The 22,774-nt window shown below is 41.2% G+C and overlaps 1 protein-coding gene across 3 annotated transcripts in view; it reads left to right on the plus strand.

Annotated features, from left to right (window-relative positions):
- aqr (aquarius intron-binding spliceosomal factor) overlaps positions 1-22,774 on the plus strand; it is a 56,898-nt gene that overhangs the window by 18,545 nt on the left and 15,579 nt on the right. For all 3 annotated transcript variants that reach the window (XM_080203165.1, XM_080203163.1, XM_080203166.1), the window contains exons 13-27: positions 1,311-1,424; positions 2,600-2,703; positions 3,096-3,198; positions 3,641-3,761; positions 3,886-4,027; positions 5,455-5,633; positions 6,353-6,520; positions 7,226-7,395; positions 9,541-9,782; positions 11,126-11,269; positions 12,935-13,004; positions 13,323-13,433; positions 19,370-19,479; positions 20,835-20,970; positions 21,991-22,200. In XM_080203165.1, coding sequence (XP_080059291.1) covers positions 1,311-1,424; positions 2,600-2,703; positions 3,096-3,198; positions 3,641-3,761; positions 3,886-4,027; positions 5,455-5,633; positions 6,353-6,520; positions 7,226-7,395; positions 9,541-9,782; positions 11,126-11,269; positions 12,935-13,004; positions 13,323-13,433; positions 19,370-19,479; positions 20,835-20,970; positions 21,991-22,200 — 2,124 coding nt within the window. The remainder of the gene's footprint in view (positions 1-1,310; positions 1,425-2,599; positions 2,704-3,095; positions 3,199-3,640; positions 3,762-3,885; positions 4,028-5,454; positions 5,634-6,352; positions 6,521-7,225; positions 7,396-9,540; positions 9,783-11,125; positions 11,270-12,934; positions 13,005-13,322; positions 13,434-19,369; positions 19,480-20,834; positions 20,971-21,990; positions 22,201-22,774) is intronic.

The raw sequence follows: 22,774 nt of genomic DNA on the forward strand, positions 1-22,774 counted from the left end.
ACACTAAGTTGCTTTGTAATGTCCCAAGGTGTGCAGGCTAGGGGGCGGTGAGCAGGGTAAATATGCGGAGTGACAGGGATAGAGCCTAGGTGGGATGCTCTGTTATAGAATCGCTGCAGACTCAATGGGCTGAATAGCCTCCTTCTGCACTGTAAGGACTCTATGGAATTCCCAGTTCTTCACAGAGATTAGCATTAGCAGTGGTGTTGTTAGCCATCCCTGTGGTTGTAGTATGATGTGTGGAATGCTGCTATATTGTCAAAGAATAGATCCTTTGGACCTGTGGTTAATGTTTCTTTAATTGAATGTGTCCCCCCCTCCACCCCTCCAACTGGGCCTGCACCCTCTAGAACATATCTATTCTAGTACCTTCTCTAAGTGGCTATTATTTATGACTGAGTTTAGGCCAAGATTGTATAACCTGTCGTCTTTGGATAGCATGCATCTCTTGAAGTGAACCCTGTTGTGCTTGTTTTACACGCTAGTTGTTTTGACCTTTCTGCGTTTTGTGAGCTCAGGGATTTGGAAAGAGTTGGTCCTGGTGTTGTTGAATGTTGGGTATTCAGTTCGGATTCAGAACTTCATAAGCAGCACCTTGAGATGAACACAAATGACGCAGAGGTTTGAACTCTGAAACCTCTCCTCCCATTCCTGGGGTCCATGGTGCACGATTCTGTGGCTCACAAGACGAAGGCTTTAGTTGTTCAGTTGAGTGTTTCCCAGCTCTTTGACCAGTTATTATTCACAGATCCCATTCTGTTTAGGTGGCCCCCTGTTTCTGTTTTCCCCAAAGGTATCAGGGTCTGCTTGTGTATGTACCTTCTATTGTGTGTGTGTTTAGAATTAATGAAATTTCTAATTAGCCAGTCTGATTATGTTAAATTGAAGGACACAAAATTTCAGAATATAAAGTGAGTACCTTAACAGTTATTGTCCTGGGTAACTGGATCCTGCATAAATATTTCAAGGTGGAAACCTTTATAGGAAGCCAAACTGGGGGTTTGCTTGAGTACAAACTGCCTGTGGTTTAGTTCAGTGGTAATTCATTAACTCCACAAGATTGGACAAAAATGTAGTAAAGTTCATGTGCTCAACCTTAAAAATTCCTAAAATGTTGCTTTTGACTTCCTTGTTTTGGGCCTTTACACTTGGGTCTGTGAACATGAATTACGTCCAATTGAAATTGGTTTGACTGCTGAACTAATTTTACTCTGTGTCTCATCTCCTTGAACTTGAACCTTGTGAGCAGTCACTTCTAGGTTTGTTAAAATGTTGTAATGCTTATCCCGAATCTATCTGTTTACTTGTAGCTGTTAGAAATGTTGAAGTTCTACTCCGGTTTTGAAATTAATGACCAGACTGGAAATGCTCTCACTGAGAATGAGATGACAACGATCCACTATGATCGCATCACTTCCCTCCAGGTAAGGGACAGCAAAGTTTCCTCTTGCATGCCCTTCATTGTAAGGTAGAATTTGCTAGTCGGGAGGTGTTTTTGTACTCATTTAACCAGGGCACATCACAAGTTGATGAAGTGTTAATCACCTAAAGATGTGCAAGTTAGGTTGATTGGCCATGCTACATTGCCCCTCGGGGAATTTGTAGGATAAATACATGAGGTCACGGAGATAGGGCCTGGGTGGGATTGTTGTTGGTGCGGGCTCGATGGGCTGAATGGCCTCCTCCTGCACTGTAAGGATTCTATGATCCACTTATCCTATAATGTAAGATGATGGTGTGATTGAGCAGATCAGTAGCTGCAGAAATACTGTGCTGAAATGTAAGCCAAATATTTCCGCAATGGTACTCATTTAGACTGAACTTTTTGTAGCATTAAACCTGTTTAAACTCAAGATCTTTGTTTAGAATCCCTTGTAATCAAGTTGGAGTTCCATTGGAGTTCCATTGTACTTCCAAGTATGAATAATTCTGTGGCACTTATTTTTGAGGTTACTTTTGATGTGACAGAGGGTGAGGGGCGAACTGATAGAGGTCTATAAGATTATGAGAGACATGGACAGAGTGGATAGTCAGAAGCTTTTTCCCAGGGTGGATGAGTCAATTACATGGGGGCATAGGTTTAAGGTTCAAGGGGCAAGGTTTAAAAGAAATATACGAGGCAAGTTTTTTACACAAAGGCTGGTGGGTGCCTGGAACTTGCTGCCATGGGAGGTAATGGAAACAGATATGATGTTTTAAGGGGCGTCTGGACAATACATGAATAAGATTGGAAGAGAGGGATATGGTACCTGGAAGGATAGGGGGTTTTAGTTCAGTCGGGCAGCATGGCAGCGAGTGAAGTATGACCTCCTTACTTTTGTTTTCAGTTCTCCTCTAAGAAATGACATTATTATGTTTCCTAATTTACTTGCTACACCTGCAAGTTAGCTTAATTATAAATTTCCTCACCTTTTGGAAATTAATGTATTCAAGTCTATGCTGGAGGACGTTTGGAAAGAAGATAATTGTCTCAAGTTTAACTGACTGAACTTGTGATAAGTTTTGCTTCTCATTGCTGCTATAGCAATGGTATTTTAGATATTCGATAGCTGTTGTGATTGCATGAATCTGATGGAACTGTTGCTGATTTTCATTGCAGAGGGCAGCATTTGCTCACTTTCCCGAGCTACACGATTTTGCTTTGTCTAATGTTGCAGCTGTCGATACTCGAGAATCTCTAGTGAGACACTTTGGATCACTGAGGTAAACGTTTTTTTTTCTATCATGTTCCTTGTGTATGCACACATTAAATTCAAATAGTATTTAGGTCACAGAAATAGTGTCAACCAGTTTCTGTCGATGTTTATGCTCCACACAAGCTTCCTTCCACCTTCTTTCGTTTCATACTCTGAAACATATCCAGCTGTTTCTTTCTCCCACATTTTGGCTCCACTTTAATGCATCTGTGTCATTTCCTTCACTGCTCCCATGTGCTAACAAAACTCCACTGCTCAATTTAAAGGATTTATCGAGACTTAGTTTTTCAACTTTGTTCTATTTTTTATTTCTTCATCCTTCTGAAAACTTGGATGGACAGCTTGCGTGAGGAATTGCAAACATTAAAATGCTAAAGTAGTCTCGTTTTCCATTTACAGCCCCAACACACTGCACAAAGTGGCATCGTATCTTTGCCTTTTGTCCTCTCTACCTGAAGAGGAGAATACCTGTTATGAAAAGGAATTTCTCTTAGAGATGCTGGTAGGTATTCGAATGAAAAGACCTAATATTGGGGCATTTTTCAAATGGAGGACATTGTGGCACAGTGGTTAGCAATGCTGCCTCACAGCGCCAGGGAGTTGGGTTCAATCCCGGCCTAGGTGACTCTCTGTGAGGAGTTTCAACGTTTGCCCTGCATCTGCGTGAGTTTCATCCAGGTGCTCCGGTTTCCTCCCAGAGTCCAAAGTGCAGGCTAAGGGGATTGGCCATGCTAAGTTGTCTCTCAGTGGCCCAAAATGCGTGGGTTGGGTGGATTAGCCATGGTAAATGTACAAGGTTATGGAGTTAAGTTTGGCAGAGGGTGGGCCTGCAAAAGTGCTGATTTGGTGCAGATTTGATGGGCCGAATGGTCTTCTGCACTAGACTCTGTGATATGATTCTATGATTGTTACTCATTTAAAGTCGCTTTTCATTATTCTAACAGGTGTCCCGACATGAACGCCGAATATCCCAAATTCAACAATTAAATGAGATGCCACTTTATCCCACAGAAAAAATAATCTGGGATGAAAACATTGTACCGACAGAATATTACTCTGGCGAGGGTATGACATTTATTTCGGCTTGTGGATATTGTTTTTCCTTTTGGGCAGTGCTGCAGCCCTTTTGATTTAAAAACCTAAACTTTGTAGGACAGGTTCTGAATTGTATCTTTTTTTGTTATCCCAGGTTGCCTTGCCTTGCCCAAACTGAACTTACAGTTCTTGACTCTCCATGACTACCTCCTGAGGAACTTTAATCTCTTTCGTCTGGAGTCCACGTACGAGATTAGACAGGATGTGGAGGATGTGATCAGCAGACTAAAGCCATGGTGGGTAACAATGTGCATAATTGCACCAATCCGTTCAGTCTTGCATTTCTTTCTCTTTTCCTGAATTTCCATTCAATGTAGGTTTCACAGTTGTTTTAAGGTGTGCGGGTTAGGTTGATTGCCCATGGTAAATTGCCCCTTAGTGTCTAAGGGACGAGTAGGATAAATATGTGAGGCGACAGGGATTGGGGCTGGGTAGAGTTGTGGCCAGTGCAGACTCAATAGGCCAAATGGCCGCCTTCTGCATTGTAAGGATTCTTGAAGATGGGTTCTATAAAGTTAAGGTGCAGGAAATCCAACCAAATGTTTGAGGTTTGATTAAAATTTTCCATTTCAAGTATTTGGGTTCCATTCCTTTTTTAAATTAAATGTGTGTGTATATATAACAGTATATATATGTTATCTTGTATGTCCTTCCAACAAAATTATCCCTTTAATATTTTTCCAAACAGGCAGTCACAATAAAGAAGCAATATGCCCTTCATTAAGAAAGAATGTTCCCAGTGGTGGGGGAGTCCAGAACTAGGGGGTGATAGTTTGAGGATATGGGGTAAACCTTTTAGAACTGAGGTGAGGAGAAATTTCTTCACCCAGAGGGTGGTGAATGTGTGGAATTCATTACTGCAGTAAGTAGTTGAGGCCAAAACGTTATCTGATTCCAAGAAGAAATTAGAATAGCTCTGGGGCTAAAGGGATCAAGAGATATGGAAGGAAAGAGGGGAATCAGGATATTGAAATCAATGATCAGCTGTGATAATGAATGGCAAAGTTGGGTCAAAGGGCTGAATGGCCTCTTCCTGCTTTTTTCTATGTTAACTGATGACGCGTGAATGCCATACTAAGTGCAGGTATTAAATTTCCCAGTCCAGCTGCAGCGGGAAGGGTATTGCAGTGCCCAGTCCACTCCAGAGTGGAAACAGTCACAGATTCAGTTTAAAACAGTCACCAGCAGTTGTGTTTTCTATTTTCTCTATTTACAAAACCTTCTTTGAAATCCATCTGAAAAGTGTTTTGGCTTTAGGAACATTGCTGTGACTGGAATGCAGCGAAAACATATTTTTACCTCTCCTATAACTTTCCCAGTGTTTAGAGTAGAGGTAAATAAGCCACCTATACTAACATGTACTGTTTGGTTAGGAAATTATTTTTGATGCTTGTATTTTTCTTCTCATTGGATCAAAATTTTTAAAAATGTGTTCAAACTCCTATCATCCTTTTAAAGTGCATTTTACATAGATATTCTAAAATGATTCTGGGATCGCAACAGTTTCTTAAGCTGTTTTTGTTGTCCACTGTTATTGAAAGCAATTTTGTTAAGGCCAGTTGAAGTTGCGTAACATTTCAATGGGGCTATTTTCTCACCATTTATGTAAGATTATTGAGACTATATTTTGGATGAATCATTAATTTGTTCAATGTCTTTGCAGGCAGGGGGAATATGGCGGAGTTGTATTTGGTGGCTGGGCCCGAATGGCACAGCCTATTGTCACTTTCTCCATTGTCGAAGTAGCAAAACCAAACATTGGGGAGAACTGGCCAGCAAGAGTCCGTGCGGATGTAACCATCAACTTAAATGTCCGATATCAAATCAGAGAGGAATGGGAAGGTAACTCCAAGCACTTTGTAATGGGAGTAAAGGGTATTGTAACCTTTCTTTTCCAAATATCAAGTGGTTTATTTGTTCATCTGTGGATCATGGGTGTCGCTGGCTGGCCAGTATTTATTACCCATCCCTAGTTGCAGTTTTCCAGTCATCAAATGGGGCGACACCTCACAGCGCCAGGGGTCCGGGTTTGATTCTTGGCTTGTGTCACTGCCTGTGCGGAGTCTGCATGTTCTCCCTGTGTCTGCGTGGGTTTCCTCCACAGCCTGAAAGATGTACTGATTAGATGCATTGACCTGAACAGACGCCAGACTATGGCGACTAGGGGAATTTCACAATGACTTACTGCAGTGTTAATGTAAAGCTTGTGACGAATAAGTAAACTTTAATCTTTAACTTTTAAAGTAATCATGAATCAAAAGGCAATTTCAAATGCTGAAAAATTAATTTGAATCGCCCACAGACATGGAAAAGAAATATAAAACCCGGAATTAATTTTTAATGAATCGATCAAAAATTATTTGCAATTATTTAACTAGATATATCTTGCTTGAATGTTTGACAATGTAATAATGTGGTTTTGGGCATGCTTGCACTATTAAAGTGGAGCAGAGTAAATCCACTTGCTGTTCCAAATAGTCACAGTGTTTGTGTCATTTGTTGTTCAATTCGGATAGTGGGGTCTTATACATTTCTCTTGTTTTCTGTTTTCAATTCCGTAGCACTTCGCAAACATGATGTATGCTTCCTTATAACTGTCCGGCCAGTGTTGGCCTACGGCACAAAGTTTGACCGAAAACAACCATTTGCAGAGCAGTATGGGCTCGTCTTTGTGCGAGGATGTGAAATTCAAGGCATGCTGGATGAGAAGGGACGAGTCATTGAAGAAGGTATATAGAACAATACAGCGCAGGAATAGGCCCTTTGGCTCACCAAGCCTGCACTGATTCCTAATCCTTATTTAGACCCACGACCTATTGCTCATGTAAGGATTTTATCCCATGATTTTGATAGCAGAATTAGTTTCCTGTATTTTTTTTACAAAGAGAATAAGCAAGTATATATCTGAGATCTGAGGCAGTAATAATATGCTTTAAGTTATTTCAGTTTAATTCAGTTGCACATATTCTCACATCTGAGTCACGAGTCAATATTTCAGTCCAGAACTCTTGTACAGAATCTAGCTTGATAATTCATTGCAGCTGTGAGGAGTGCTGCATTGTTGGGACGTCAATCGGATGAGATGTTAAACTGATGCACTCTACGTTCAGATGGATCTAAAAGATCCCATGCACTCTTTAGAGTAGAGAAAGGAGTTTCTCCCAGCATCATTAAAACAAATGATCCAATTATTTATCACCCGTTTGTTGCAGTTTCCTGCTTGCAAATTGTCTCCCCTGGAGTTTTTTAAAGAATCCACAGTGGCTGTACTTTAAAAATCCTAACTGGCCATGAATCACTTCCAGTCACCCTAATGAAGGGAAAGGAGCTACTGGGAAGTTTTTCTCTGTTGAGCAAGTATATTTTTAAGGCTGAGTGTATAATACTGTATTCCTAGTGTAATTCACACTGGCTACTATTTCTCCCTTTCACAGGGCCTGAACCTAAACCAAAGCTGAAGGGAGACTCACGAACATATCGAGTGTGGCTGGATCCCAATCAGTATCAGCAAGACATGAGCTTCTCCATTCAGAATGGGGCTGAAGACGTCTACGAAACCTTCAACATTATCATGAGAAGGAAACCCAAGGAAAATAATTTTAAGGTGAACATAGTGCTGTTTGTAGAAATGCAGTGTTCTGTTTTACATAGTTAGCAAACCAATTGTCATTGCAAGAAGAAAGATTGTTGATAGGCTAGTGACTCAGAGAGTGAGAGTTTAAATCTCACCAGAGCAGTTTGGGAATTTGAATTCAATTTGAAAGCGCTTCCCTCAGTCCAAATCTTACCATGAATCCCTCATATTATCAAAACCCAGCTAGATCACTAATATCCTTTTGAGAAGTTACTCCTGTCTTGTCCTGGTCTATATATGATTCCAGTTTCATACCGCTGTCATTAACTCTTCTTTGGTTTGGAAAACCACTCATTTGTATCAAAGCACTAGCAGTCCAAGAACAAGGTGAATCACAAAGAGGTTTCTTGGACAACTAGAAATGGTCGATAAACAGTGGTCTTGCATATGCAACTACATCCTAAGAATGAATTTCTAAAATGTTACTTTCATTTCTTATCTGAGAACACCAATTCATATCCCTAGCTTCTTAATTTCACAATGGGATACACTTTGTAATTTTCAGTAAATTAACAGTATGGTGATGTGTATTTAAGAAAACACTGATGCAGTCTCAATGTTGATCAAGTTTAGCAATGACTACATATGCATGTAATGCATGTCGAGAGTGCTAGAATACAAGAGCAGGGATTTACCTCTGAGGCTGTATAAGGCTCTGGTCAGACCCCATTTGGAATATTGTGATCAGTTTTCGGCCCTGTACCCAAGGAAGGATGTGCTGGCCTTGGAAAGGGTCCAGAGGAGGTTCACAAGAAAGATCCCTGGAATGAAGAGCTTGGTGTATGAGGAATGGTTGAGGACTCTGGGTCTGTACTGGTTGGAGTTTGAAAGGATGAGGGGAATCTTATTGAAATTTACAGGATATGGCGAGGCCTGGATAGAGTGGATGTGGAGAGGATGTTTCCACCAGTAGGAAAAACTAGAACCAGAGGGCACAACCTCAGGCTAAAGGGACAATCCTTTAAAACAGAGATGAGGAATTTCTTCAGGCAGAGACTTTGCTGCAGAAGGCTGTGGAGACCAGATCATTGAGTGTCTTTAAGACAGAGATAGATAGACTCTTGATTAATAAGGGGATCAGGGGTTAAGGGGAAAAGGCAGGAGAATGGAGATGAGAAAAATATCAGCCATGATTGAATGGCAGAGCAGATTCGATAGGCCAAGTGGCCTAATTCTGCTCATAGGTCTTATGGTCTAATGTTTTTAACATTTCAGATATTCACCTTGAATCAGACTGGGGACTAATGACCTTTGGAATCTTCATTCTGACATTTATTTTCAAAAAACATTTCCTGGAATTTTATCAGCATGCCTGCCCTGATTCCAGGGCGGGCGAGACTTGCAAAATAGCATTCTCTGTTGGCCTCGGGTGGGATCTTATGAGTCTTACAAGGACATGGTGGTACAATTTAGGCAGTTATGTCAAAAACCTGGCCTGAGATAGTCATCAGAGTAACCGCTTCAATTTAACATAGAAACAAAATAATGCAGCTATTGGGAATCGGAAATAAAACGGAAATACTCAGCAGGTTTGACAGCATCAGTGGAGAAACAGCTAATGCTTCAGGTCGATAACCCTTCATCAGAGTTCTGTTGAATTGTCATTGACCTGAAATGTTAGCTCTGTTTCTCTCTCCACAGACGCTGCCAGACCTGCTGAGTATTTCCAGCATCTCAAGTGTTCAGCTGACCCTGTTCTGTTCAATCATTGACCACCTCAAATCATTCCAATAATTAAACTCACCTGATGAAGGAGCAGTTCTCCAAAAGCTCGTTCTACCAAATAAATCAGTTGGACTTTAACCTGGTGTTGTGAGACTTCTTACTGTGTTTACCCCAGTCCAACACCAGCATCTCCACTTTATAAATTAAATAACTATGTCCCTGTCGCAGTAAGCATGGTCTGTAGTATTGCTTTACAATTCCTCAGTGTTTTTATGGATATCTGTGCACTTACTGGCATTTCACCATTACCTTTGCACATTGAATTGATGATTAGAGACAAGATTTTGTATATAACTCACCTTAACGTCAGAACTTTTTTTGTATTTTACAATACTTCACTGCTGTGACTTTCATTTGGTGTGACTGCTTTCAAATTAATTTTATCCTCAGGCAGTATTAGAGACCATCCGGAATCTAATGAACACAGAGTGCGTCGTTCCTGACTGGCTTCATGACATTATCCTTGGATATGGAGACCCAGGAAGTGCTCATTATTCCAAAATGCCGAATCAGATTGCCACACTGGACTTTAATGACACTTTCCTCTCTATTGAGCACTTGAAGGCTAGTTTTCCTGGATGTACCATTAAAACAACGGTCGAGGACCCTGCTCTGCAGAAACCTCCCTTCAGGTAACATGGATACCATGATATAAACTGACTTGTGTTATTAGAATGTAACCAGTGACAACTTTGATTGGATGTAATATGACCAATGGAAACAAGATGTGAGAGTCAGCTGCAAAACATGGAACCAATTACAGACTGATGTAATAGCCAGCTGACCAGCTGATTCACTATAAATAAGGAACTATGTCGAATTGTGGGGAGCTTGGAGTGACCCAGGGCGAGACCCCAAGTTTGGAGTAATGATGTTTCTTTATTAAGTCCTTTCTTTGATTTATAAGTTGGAGTAAGTTTTGTAGTATTTTCATTAGCTGCATTTTGAAGAGCTCCTTCTGAAGGAACATGTGTAATTTTTACATCAGGCAGCGGTGTAGTCATATTTTCACTGGGCTAATAATCCAGCGAGGCAGGGTAATACCCTGGGGACCAGGCTCAAATCTCAAAGCATGAAACCATTGTCAATTGTAAAAACCCATCTGGTTCACTAATGTCCTTTAGGGAAGGAAATCTCTGTCCTTACCTGGTCTGGCCTACATGTGACTCCAGACCTACAGTAATGTGGTTGACTCTTAAAATGGCCTATCAGATCAGTCAGTTCAAGGGCAATTAGGATGGGCAATATGATAAACACAGTAAGAAGTCTTACAACACCAGGTTAAAGTCCAACAGGTTTATTTGGTAACAAAATGCCACTAGTTTTAGATGCACTGTTTGTGATCAGAATTCCCCACTCACCTGACGAAGGAGCAGTGCTCCGAAAGCTAGTGGTGTTTGTTACCAAATAAACCTGTTGGACTTTAACCTGGTTTGTGAGACTTCTTACTGTGTTTAAGAACATAAGAACATAAGAAATAGGAGCAGGAGTAGGCCATCTGGCCCTTCGAGCCTGCCCCGCCATTCAATAAGATCATGGCTGATCTGTCGTGGCTGATCTGTCGTGGCTCAGTTCCACTTTCCCGCCCTCTCCCCATAACCCTTAATCCCCTCTCTTATCAAAAACCCATCAACCCGCTTCTTAAAAATATTTAGCGAGGCAGCCTCCACCACTTCAACGGGCAGAGACCCCAGTCCAATGCTGGGATCTCCACATCATGCCAGCATATGATACCCATATGCCATGAACAAAAAGGTATCTGAAAATATTAATATCTTTGATACATTATTTTGGTGCAGGTTATCATCTTCCTTTACACACACCTTGTATGTAGCATTGTACAGCATACAGTCAGCATAACAAAGAATATTTTTAATAGAATAATGTTAATGGCAGAATGATTCTAGTTAATGAGCAAAAATATGGAATGATTTTGTCATGACCAGTGCAAGCATTCTCTCCCTCCCTGCTTTAGGATCACATTCCCTGTAACGTGTGGAAAGGGCAAAAAACGAAAAGGGGAGAATGATGACGGAGGGAAGGAAGAGACTCAAACTCTAATTGTTGAACCGCATGTAATTCCAAACAGAGGACCGTACCCATACAACCAGCCGAAAAGGTAAAAGCAAAGCATCTTCCTACATCACCTAACAATGTGTTTGTTGACTCAACTGACCTATTTTAGCTTCTAACCAATTAGATTTAGTGGACCCTACAACCCATTTTCACTAATTTCCATATGCCAGTTACAGAGAAGGATACCATTTGACCTTTTGTTATCAGGGTCAAATGGGGATCAGAAGCCTGAACTGTGTGAGGGATAGTCACTCACCTGTCGCGTTCTCCCGGATGGCCAATTAGTGATCAAAAGGTGGGCTCACTATCCCAATAAGGACACCTGGGCTGTCTCTTGAAGCTGGAGGGTCAATAAGATGCCATCCAACTAGGAAGCTGCAGCATTTGAGTGAGTGGGGAGGGGGGCATGGTGGAGGTGACTTCTGTCCAACTTTTTATAAATCTTAAATTTAAACAAAAAAGGCATTAGCAGCCAGGCCACCGTGCTGGAGGAGAAACCCCCAAACTCCTTGCACACCACTTTTGGGGCCAAACAATTTAGCCCTCTATTTCACTCTGTTCCCAGGAGTTGGTCGAGGAAGAACTGTCAGTGTCTGAATTTGAGTCACAATGAGGAAGGCATACCAGAGAATATTTTAATTGGGAACATACTTGCTCTGCACGTCTCGATACTGCTTACACTTCAGCCATGATCAAAATGAATGGTGGAGCAGGCTTGAAGGGCCGAATGGCCTGCTTGTGCTTTTACGTTCTGTGCTTCTATATTTCCTGCTCTAAAGTAGCACATGCTTGGAGTTAGTAAGGAAATAATTTTGCAAGGGAATGCATTGTTATCAGAACAATGCTTGGGAGGAGTAAAGGAGAAGGAAGCAATAGATAAGTAGGAACTTGTGTTTATACATTGTCTAATGAAGTCCCAGAAAAATGTCCCGAGTCCTTCACATCAATAAGCTGCGCTATGTAGTGACTATTAAATTGGTAAATTCATCAGTTATTTTGTATATCAGTAGGTTCTACAGACAGCAGTCAGTTGAATGACGAGGTGATACGTTTTAAATGATGGTAAATGGTAAAGCTTTGGACAGGGCACTGAGAATTTCTTTTTTTTAAATGAGCATTTCAGGATATTCTAGCTGTCGCATGATCTTGTCACTTTTTTACAGACGTGTTGCTTGATACTTTGTCAAGAAAATGCTGTGTCCCACTTTAATTCAAAGTGATCTTTAGCCCTGGGAGTGGGTTCCAAGTGGGTTATATGTTACAAGAACTTGTATGGTATACAGCCGCATGCCAGGTTATGTATAGGTATCAGTAAACTTCTTGTGAATCCCTGGACAGCCTTGGGGACAAGATCGTGTCCCTGTTTAAGGTCAGCTACTGATTTGAACAAGTGGAATTTACCTTATCAGCAGTGCACTGCATTAAGAAGTCAAAGCTATCAGAGGGTGAAAGGAAACATTTCAGACAGTTAGGTTTTATTAATAACAGTGATAGCATTAGCAAAGGAACAGCAACATGATAGCCTAGGAATGGCTGTGGGAATACTATATTTTATGATGAAAAGTTATATTGAAATGTCGATGGTTGGCCAAGGGAGTTATGAGCCTTGAATTTGTAAATCAAAATAATGTGTTTTTTCTTGACATAAATATGCATGCTGCTTATAAACTTATTCTCATACCGATCTACATTTGGGTTTTAATTACAGAAACACTATTCAGTTCACACCCACACAGATAGAAGCAATTCGGGCTGGTATGCAGCCAGGTCTAACAATGGTAAGAACATTTTGAAACTTCTAGCATTTACTGCCTAACTTTTCTTCCAGTTTTAGCAAATGTTTGTGGGCTGTGTTTAATGTTACCAATGCAAAGTACTGGGGATGCTGGAAATTTTCAATACAAGCCAAAAAATGCTGGATGTACTCAGTAGCCATGATAACCAACGCTGGCATCTCCACATCATGGCTCTTTAACCTGGTGTTGTGAGACTTCTTACACCACTCAGTAGGTCAGGCAGCATCAGTGGAAAATGTTTGATGCAACTCTAGTTTTTTTTTATAACTGTTGTCCTTTAACACTGTGTCTGTGTTCTAGGTGGTGGGACCACCAGGTACAGGAAAAACGGACGTGGCAGTACAGATAATTTCTAATCTGTATCACAACTTTCCAGAACAGAGGACGCTGATTGTGACCCATTCCAACCAGGTACATCAATAATAAACACCTTCACTAATCCTACCACTTTGGAATCTGTTAGGCTGAGATATCTTAATGTTCATATTGTATGTAGCATGGGTCTCATTAAATCTGTAGTTGTTAATGACAGGTTGTGTGTGCAGTGCCCTGAGGAGGTGCACAATCCCTCGAGAAGCGAATTTTTCATTTGTGGTTTGCCACAAAAGTAACTGGATAGCCCAGTGATGGCTTACTTGTTTTTTTTAGAAAAATCAATGTTACCATTATACGTGGGGGCAGGAGAATGTTAGAATGTTCATCCTTATGAATGCACATGATATTTTTTCCATTTTGACCATCAAGTTTCAACATTAAGAATCTGTTGGTCAGAAAAAAAAACACAAGGTGGAGATGCCAGCTCTGGACTGGTGTGGGGGTACAGTCTTACAACACCAGGTTAAAATCCAACAGGTTGATTTGGAATCACAAGCTTTCAGAGCGCTGCTCCTTCATCAGATGACTCGGCGCAGCACTCCGAAAGCTCGTGATTCCAAATAAACCTGTTGGACTTTAACGCGGTGTTGTAAGACTTCTTACCGTGCCTACATAAACCTGTTGGACTTTAAAGTGGTATTCTGAGACTTCTTATTGTGCCCAAATAAACCTGTTGGACTTTAAGCTTGTGTTGTTAGAAAAACCCAGCCAGGTGTAGCAAAATACATTCCAAAATGCATCCTATTGTCCCCAATTCACATACTGAATTCTAATCTCAGGACAGTGCCCTCAGCTGTTTAAGTAATTATTTTTTAAAAACATCAACCGTCCTTATGGCTTTAGTAAGTGAGGTTGTCAGCTTGCTAGATGTGAATTGTTTTCGTGGATTGGACTAGTTACGGAGGAGGCTAGTATTTGTGTGTGATCTATGTGGCGAACAATGCAAAGAGGCTGTCATCAGTCTGAACTAGATTCAAAAATAGTTTTCAAACAGTACGTGACAATACTGAACACAGTTGGCTGTACCTAATGTTTTTAACTTCTTGAAACCTCAATGATTTAGAAGTTTGGTTTGAAAGTTAATGGCTAAGATTTTGAACAGCGCTGTAAAATGCGTTGATTCGATCAGTTTGACTTTTTGTGATCATGTGTGATGAACATTTCAATTAGTGCCCAATATTGATGGCACATCTTATGGAGGGAGAAACAGGGTTAACCTTACCAATCTGTGTTTTCTTATTTATTGATGGGACATGGGCATTACTGGCTGGGCAGCATTTATTGCCCATCTCTAGTTGCCCTTGAGAAGGTGTGGTGAGCTGCTTTCTTGAATTGCTGCAGTCCTTGTTCTGTAGGTTGACCCACAATGCCATTAGGGAGGGAATTCCAGGATGTTGACCCAGCAACTGCGAAGGAATGGCTGATATATTTCCAAGGCAAGATGGTGAGCGGCTTGGAGGGGAACTTGCAGTTGGTGGAGTTCCCATGTATCTACTGTCCTTGTCCTTCTAGATGGAAGTGGTCATGAATTTGAAAGGTGCTGTCTAAGGATCTTTGGTGAATTGCTTCAGGGCATCTTGTAGGTAGAACACTGCTGCTACTGAGCATCGGTGGTGGAGAGAGTGGATTTTGGGGTAGATGTGATGCCAACCAAGCAGGCTGCTTTGTTCTAGATGGTGTCAAGCTTCTTGCGTGTTGGAGCTGCACCCTTCCAGGCAAGTGGGGAGTATTCCACCACACTACTGATTTGTGCCTTTGCAGATGATGAATAGGCTTTGGGGAGTTGGGAGGTGAGTTACTTGCCACAGTATTCCTAGCCTCTGACCTGCTCTTGTAGCCACTGTGTAAATGTGGTGAGTACAGTTGCGTGTCTGGTCAATGGTAACCTCAAGAATGTTGCCAGTGGAGGAATTCAGCGATGGTAATGCCAGTGAGTGTCAAGGGCTGGTGGTTAGAGTGTCTCTTACTGATGATGGTCATTGCCTGGCATTTGTGTGGCGTGAACATTACTTGCCAGTTGTCAGCCCAAGCCTAGATATTGTCCAGATCTTGTTGTATTTGAACATGGACTGCTTCAGTATCTGAGGAGCATGACTCCACTCCTTTGCACTGCAGAACTTGCTGGTTAATAATGACTGTTTGTGAAGGATCATTGCTGCCATTAAACTCATTCTTTTCCAAGGTGGCAGAGTTCGTTTCCCTCCTGATGTTCATTTTGATTATGCCGGTTTTTAAAAACCTCCACGATTGACATCTCCTCTGCACTGTTTAATGTATCCATGATGTGGAGTTGCCGGTGTTGGACTAGGGTAGGCACGGTAAGAAGTCTCACAACACCAGGTTAAAGTCCAACAGGTTTATTTTGTAGCATGAGCTTTCAGAGCGATGCTCCTTCATCAGGTGAGTCACTCAAGTGAGTATGAAAGCTCATGCAACCAAATAAACCTGTTGGACTTTAACCTGTTTAATGTACTATATTTTTTATTCCTCTTAGACCTGGTGTTGCCTTATATCGTTGTTTTATTTTGACTCATTGGGTTTTCTCAGCTCACAAACATACATGACTTGGTGAAGCTGCCATCACGGCAATTAATCAGATCAGGCTGTTCAGATGAAATGCAGTAACAGCCTGTAAGAGGTGAAGTTTAGTTGCCAGAAACTCCAGTCAGGCTGCAGTGAGATAAATTCAAATGCAGCAGCAACAGAGAACAAAACATTTAAGAGTGCAAAAAGTGCTGCCATTGGCAATGGTGTTTCAGAACAAATACTAAATCATGCAGCCATGTTTTCAGAGTAAAGTACATGCGAATAGGTTGCTATTGTTATCCACTGATTATATTGTTACCTTTGATAGAGCAAAAAATTTGGGCAGCACAGTTGTTAGCACTGCTGCCTCACAGCACCAGGGTCCAGGGTTTGATTCCTGGCTTGGGTCACTGTCTATGTGGAGTTTGCGTGTTCTCCCCCGAAGATGTGCGGGTTAGATTAGGTTGATTGGCCATGATAAATTGCCCTTTAGTGTCAGGGGGATTAGCGGGGTAGCTATGTGGGGATAGGCCTGGGTGGGATCGTTGCCTGTGCAGACTCGATGGGCCAAATGGCCTCCTTCTGCACTGTAGAGATTCTATGCTAAAATACAACCACCGGAATTCTACCGCATCACCCACCACAGGAATCGGAGCAGACAAGAATGGACAGTGGGAAGGTCCGTTGACCTCGGGCAGGATTTTCTGGTCTTGGGTCAAGCAGGGCCATAAAATCCCGCCCAATGACATTAATTCCAGGAAGTGAAATGTGTTGAGACTAACACCTTTCAGACTGTGGGAGGAAATCAGAGCACCCAGAGGAAACCCAAGTAGACATGGGGAGAATGTGCAGACTCCACACAGACAGTGACCTGAGCCGGGAATCGAACCCAGATCCCTGGCGCTGTAAGGCAGCAGTGCTAATTACTGTGCCACCACAATGGAGCCATTTTAATTGAAGTTCAAGAAGACTGTTGTACTGAGAATCTTGACATTTGGGTTTTATTTGGTGCTAATTTTCAGTTCTATTATTTGCAGATATTTTCTCTTACCACTGAGGTATAGCCCTGTCCATAGGGAGTGAATTTGTAGAATATAGCTCTTCCAGTATGACTTGCTCCCACTTGTGTTCCCTTCAGGCTTTTACATTTTACTAGAACTCCCAGTCTTCACCTTCTAAACAAAACAATTTATAAGCTGTTTGCAAGCGCAAAGATCATAAGACTTTAATGGGAAGCATTTCAGCGTTTAAACTAAATATAAATCCAGATTGTTTCCTCTCATGATTTAATCCATGTTTGATTTCTCAACATTTATGACTGATGTTTAAGTTTTTAAAAATACTACAAATTTGTAGTTACTTTTAAGGAGAAATGAACAATTTAGGTCCAGTTGGATGTGATCAGTGCCCATTGGCTGGGTTTAATAAATGTCAAGTGCGGGATGATGCAACAGTTTCTGCGCTTTTAGTTAGGTTTTAGCAGATTGCTCAAGAAACATTGCTAGGACATGCATTTGTGTCACACTACGATTTGTGACCTGTTTTGCACAAATAACACAGTGTAAAACATTTAAAGCCTTTTAACATACTCAGAATTGATTTGTACAAGTAACTGATGAAAGATGTTGGCCAGAACTCCAACCCCTCGCCCGCCATGGAATCAGAGCAGGCAAGGATCCAACAACGGAAATCATCATTGACTTCAGGCAGGAATTTCTGGTCTCGCCCGCGCGAAGCCATAAAATCTCGTCTGTTATATAGTTAACTTTAGACAGAGTTGTGCTTCATTTAAAGACCGTTAGAATCCTCGAGATTTGCTTATTGAATACTCAGGTAAATTGGAGACAAATCCAAAGCCATGTCCTGTGACTCTAAATGAGTAAGAGCTGATTTTCCAAATTATTAACTCATTGGTAGGATTTCTGCAACTATATCTAAGCTCATCGCTATTTGACTAACCTTTAAACTATGCCAAAAGTATCAACTACTAAAATAAAAGAGTTGTAGAGATGTGAGCAATTTTTAAGTCCTTAGCAAAGTGAACTTGGCTCAACCAAGCATGATAATCGAGACAGAGGAACTAAAAACAGAGTACTGGATAGTCAAAGACATGATGTGATTGATTCCTACCAAAAAGGTTTGACCAAGAATTCAACAAATGTTCTTTTTACAAACATTACCATAGTATAATCACACTTCCAATGATGCATGAAAGATTTTGTAAGTAGAAAAGTATTTCTTTTTAAATCACATTGTCTGGAGAAGGAATGTGTAAAGCATTTTTGAACATACACAAGGGACTAATTTAAGTAAACTTTGGAAGTGAAGGTTGATTGCACACCAGTTGAGCACCACATCAGTCAGGTGAAGAGGCCAAATATAATTTGAATAGCTGTTAAGTTCTCGCTGAGACTATTTTTAGCAATACTTCTTCGAAGTCTCTGGCCTCATCTGAAACTTGAGAAAATCTGGAATCTCTGAGAATCAACCAGGCCAAAAGCAAAGAGGGGGGAAAAAGAAATTGGCAATTCCAAAAGCAACGCGAAGAATTCCAACAAATGGACTTCCCACAAAGAAAAACAAATGAACTGAGAGAGTGACGTTGAAAGGAGATCTTACTGATTCTTAACATGACAGAAATGGAGGAAAAATATTGAAAATTGAAGATGTAAACATCAGTTAGAAAGAAGAAATCAACATCCGATTCCTTGAACCATTTGTTTTGGTTAAAATAGTACAGAATAAAGTAGGCGAACTTGCACGTCTGTTGAAATATTGCATATTCTAAACTACATTATTTAAAATATGGATTTTTAGAAATTTTGACCTGGTATGAAACTTATGCATAACATTTGAGAGATTTCCTTCAGACTAATACCTAGCAGTATTCACTTTGCATGTGAGAGGCTGTGGGATCATTGCCCATGTTCTTCACTTTGATTTTGGGGTGGCACAGTGGTTAGCACTGCTGCCTCACAGCTCCAGGGACCCAGATTTGATTCCTGGCTCAGGTCACTGTCTGTGTGGAGTCTGCACATTCTCTCCGTGTCTGTGTGGGTTTCCTCTGGGTGCTTCAGTTTCCTCTCATAGTCCAAAGATATGCGGGTTATGTGCATTGGCCATGCTCAGTTACCCCTTAGTGTCCCTGGATGCATAGATTAGCGGGATTAGCAGGTTAAATATGTGAGGTTACGGAGATAGGGCTGAGGTGGGATTGTTATCAGTGCAGTCTCGGTGGACCACATGGCCTCTTGCACTGTATGGTTTCTGTGATTTCTATTTGATTCAAACTTAACACAGTTACTCTTAAGCCAGGCTTACATTGTACGATGGGTGGAAGTGCTCCCAAAACAATGCTCCTTTACATGCTGCAATAAATGTTTAATTCTGTTCAAACGTTGTTCTTGTTTCTAAACACCGAGTTGTGTGTTACTGTCAATCTCCAGGCGCTAAATCAGCTGTTTGAAAAGATCATGGCTCTGGACATTGACGAACGTCATCTTCTACGTCTGGGTCATGGAGAGGAGGAACTGGAGACTGAGAAAGATTTTAGCAGGTGAGGAACTAGAAGGAGTGTGAAGATAGGAGAAAACTGGAACAAATCATAACCTGGAATTAATATTGATAGGATGTTCATTAATTTAGAATATAAAGGGTTTGTGTGCTTGCAAACCCATACAATGAAGATTACGCAAAATGTGCTTTTGAAAAAAATTTAATGTCAAATTTTAGAAAAATAGCCTCAAAGTAAATTTGTGTAAATGGGAAGATAGAGTTTGCATAGCAGCCTTTACTGAAACCCGTATTTGTATAATTTAGATGAAAACTTCCAACTGCACTCACAAGAGATCATTTTATCTTATGGAGCCAACTCTTGATGCTGCTGTTTTTATTTATTGTTTTCACTTTTACAAAAGATTTTTTTAAAAGACCTGTTTATGATTTCCAACATGTCTGTTCCAGTTTAAACACTGGACAGGATAGTATTTGGCTGTAGTTATCAGCAGGTAGTGTTTACCCCTTAAAGACATTCTTTGGAAGTCACCTGTAATTATTTCCTGTTGCTTTGTGTTAGTTGCTGAATTGCTGGAACAGTTAATTTATCATTTGCATTTTCAACATTTTACTCCTGTATGGCTTTGCCATTCCAGTCATTGTTTTAAGGGTGAAGTGCTGGAACTGGTCATTATTCTTGAGAGTTATGCTGTAAGATTGTCTGTCACTCAACTCTTGAAGCACTACTTCCAAGATCCCAATGAAGTGTTTGATACATATGGTTGTGCAACTTTGTTACAGCTGTGTTCTACTGTCTGTGATTGGTGAATGGGTGTCCATGTGAAAGGCACATACCACACAAGCGCATGTACTACAGACACACATAACACACACACACATACATACACACACCACACACACACCTCAAGCATGCACATGCGCAACACACAGATCTATGTGGTGATTTAGTTCAACTTTTGTAAATCATTGGTGGTTTTAGTCTATGTTATATAGAATAAAATAGCTTATTTGACTGACTCTGCCAGAGATCTATTTTTAATTCATTTAAAACATTATATCTGACATTTGTTGATCACACTTAACTGCAGATGCAAAACAATATTTAAAAATTGGATACTTCTGAACTCTTCTGGGACTGATAGCACGTTGAAGTTACAAATTCTTCTTGCAGGCATTAAACTCAGTTATTTAAAATTAGGCTTTGTTCCTTTAAATGGCCCTTTAGCAGAATAACTTACTATGCGTTAATGGTATAATAATCCTCTCCTTATAAAACTGGTAAAATATCATTCCACACTATATGTACTTAAATCTAGATACAAGTATTTTTAGTTTGTGTGTGGACCAAATAATATCTGATACTACCATCTGACTTGTTTGCAATTTACTTTATAGATATGGTCGGGTAAACTATGTGTTGGCTAGGCGGCTGGAGTTATTACGTGAAGTAGGACGATTGCAAGAGAGTCTAGGGGTGCCTGGAGATGTGTCATATACTTGTGAAACAGCTGGACATTTTTACCTGTATCAGGTAAGCCCTTTGCTGTGTAGAAACTGTATCCATGTTCCATGTTGGTAGTCATGGAAACACTCGATCATTGTTCTCAGTTTGATTCTGTTTACAATTACATGCATCACGAGGTTGTTTTGGTAACTTGTGGTGTCAATGGTAGATTTCATTTGGCTCTGTGTGTCTTACTTCAAATGGTCTGTCTATGGGATACTGTTTCTTTCCTGAAAAGCCATTCTTTTTAACATGGAAATTCTTGTATCTGGGCGTTGTAAGTTATTTTTCTGTAATTCTTAAACATTGCACCCTCCCTTCCCTTGCCTCCCCTGTTTCCCACTTGATGACTCGCCCCTTGACGGCGCCCCCCCCGCCCCAACCAAACCCTTGCCAGCCCCCCAGCACACCCCTTGCCGCCCCCTCCCTTGCCAGCCCCCTGCCCCTCCCTTGCCAACCCCCCCACCCCTCCCCTGCCAACGCCTCCACCCCAACTTGTCAGCCCCCAAGCCTCCTTTCCTGGCACCCCCACCCCCACCCCAAACCCCTTTGCCCTCCCACGCCCACTGGCCCCCTCCCCACTATCTCTGCGCCCCACCCACACCCCCCCCTCCCATTCCCCTCACCTTCACCCTCCCCCTCTCCTTCCTCCTCCTCCCCACCTCTCCTTTCTCCTCTGTCAGGAGGAGTACAGGCTTTATGTCACTGAGGAATTATCTCACCCTCATTCAGGATGACCCTTCTAGATTTTCTTTCTTTCACTTATTCAGCCTCCTTGCCTCCGTTTTAAATTCCAGTGGCTAAGGCTGCGATATATTATACATACATATATATATATATATCATTACATACCAGCTTCTCAGTAGCGCACTGCCCAACTGCACCACAATCTTTACAGTCATTTTAATTCATATTTAAAATAAGAATGAAACTTGTGATATTTGACTGAAAATGATCGTATTGGCACATGGTTCAGGTTCACTGTGATGGAGCTGCACAGATGGACATCCGTTCATTTATTTTCTGTTTCTTCATTCTTTCATTTAGGTTATGTCACGCTGGGAAGAATATCTCAGCAAAGTAAAGGCCAAAAGTGGAAAGTCTGGTGAAGTTACAACAGTGTCTGAGCATTTTCCATTCCACAAATACTTTGCAAATGCTCCCCAGCCTATTTTTAAAGGCCAATCGTATGAAGAAGATATGGAAATAGCTGAAGGTTGTTTCAGGCACATCAATAAAATATTTACGCAGCTTGAGGTAGGCTACACTTGTAAGATTAGTAAGAATTTCTTCTTCTGTTTTCAGGCTGCCAAGGTTTACTGTCTAATTTATCACTAAGTCTAAAGCTAAATCTGGAGAAATGTTTTGTTTACTGTCTGCAACCTGAAATCCAGCTTTACTTGCAGCACAGAAACCAGAAAGTTTGAAAATGAATGCTCCTCCCTTGTAGAAATATGACTGATCTCTGTAAGGGTGGCCCAGTGGTTAGCACTGCTGTCTCACAGTGCCAGGGACCCAAGTTCAATTCCGTCCTCGGGTCACCTTCTGTGTAGAGTTTGCATGTTCTCCCTGTGTCTGCGTGGATTTCCTCTAGGTGCTCCGGTTTCCTCCCACAGCCCAAAGGTGTGCGGGTTAGGCGGATTAGCTATGCTAAATTGCCCCTTAGGGGGTTTAGCAGGATAAACGTGTGGGTGTTACGGGGATAGGGCATGGTTGGGGTTGTTGTCAGTGCAGGCTTGATGGGCTGAATGGCCTCCTTCTGCATTGTAGGGATTCTATTCTATATTTAATGTCTAATTTTTAGTTGTGCTTTTGGCTTGTGGGTGATTAC

This window comes from Carcharhinus amblyrhynchos, chromosome 14 (genome assembly GCF_965287045.1).
Source record: "Carcharhinus amblyrhynchos chromosome 14, sCarAmb.v2.hapA, whole genome shotgun sequence".
NCBI classification, from domain to species: Eukaryota; Metazoa; Chordata; class Chondrichthyes; order Carcharhiniformes; family Carcharhinidae; genus Carcharhinus; species Carcharhinus amblyrhynchos.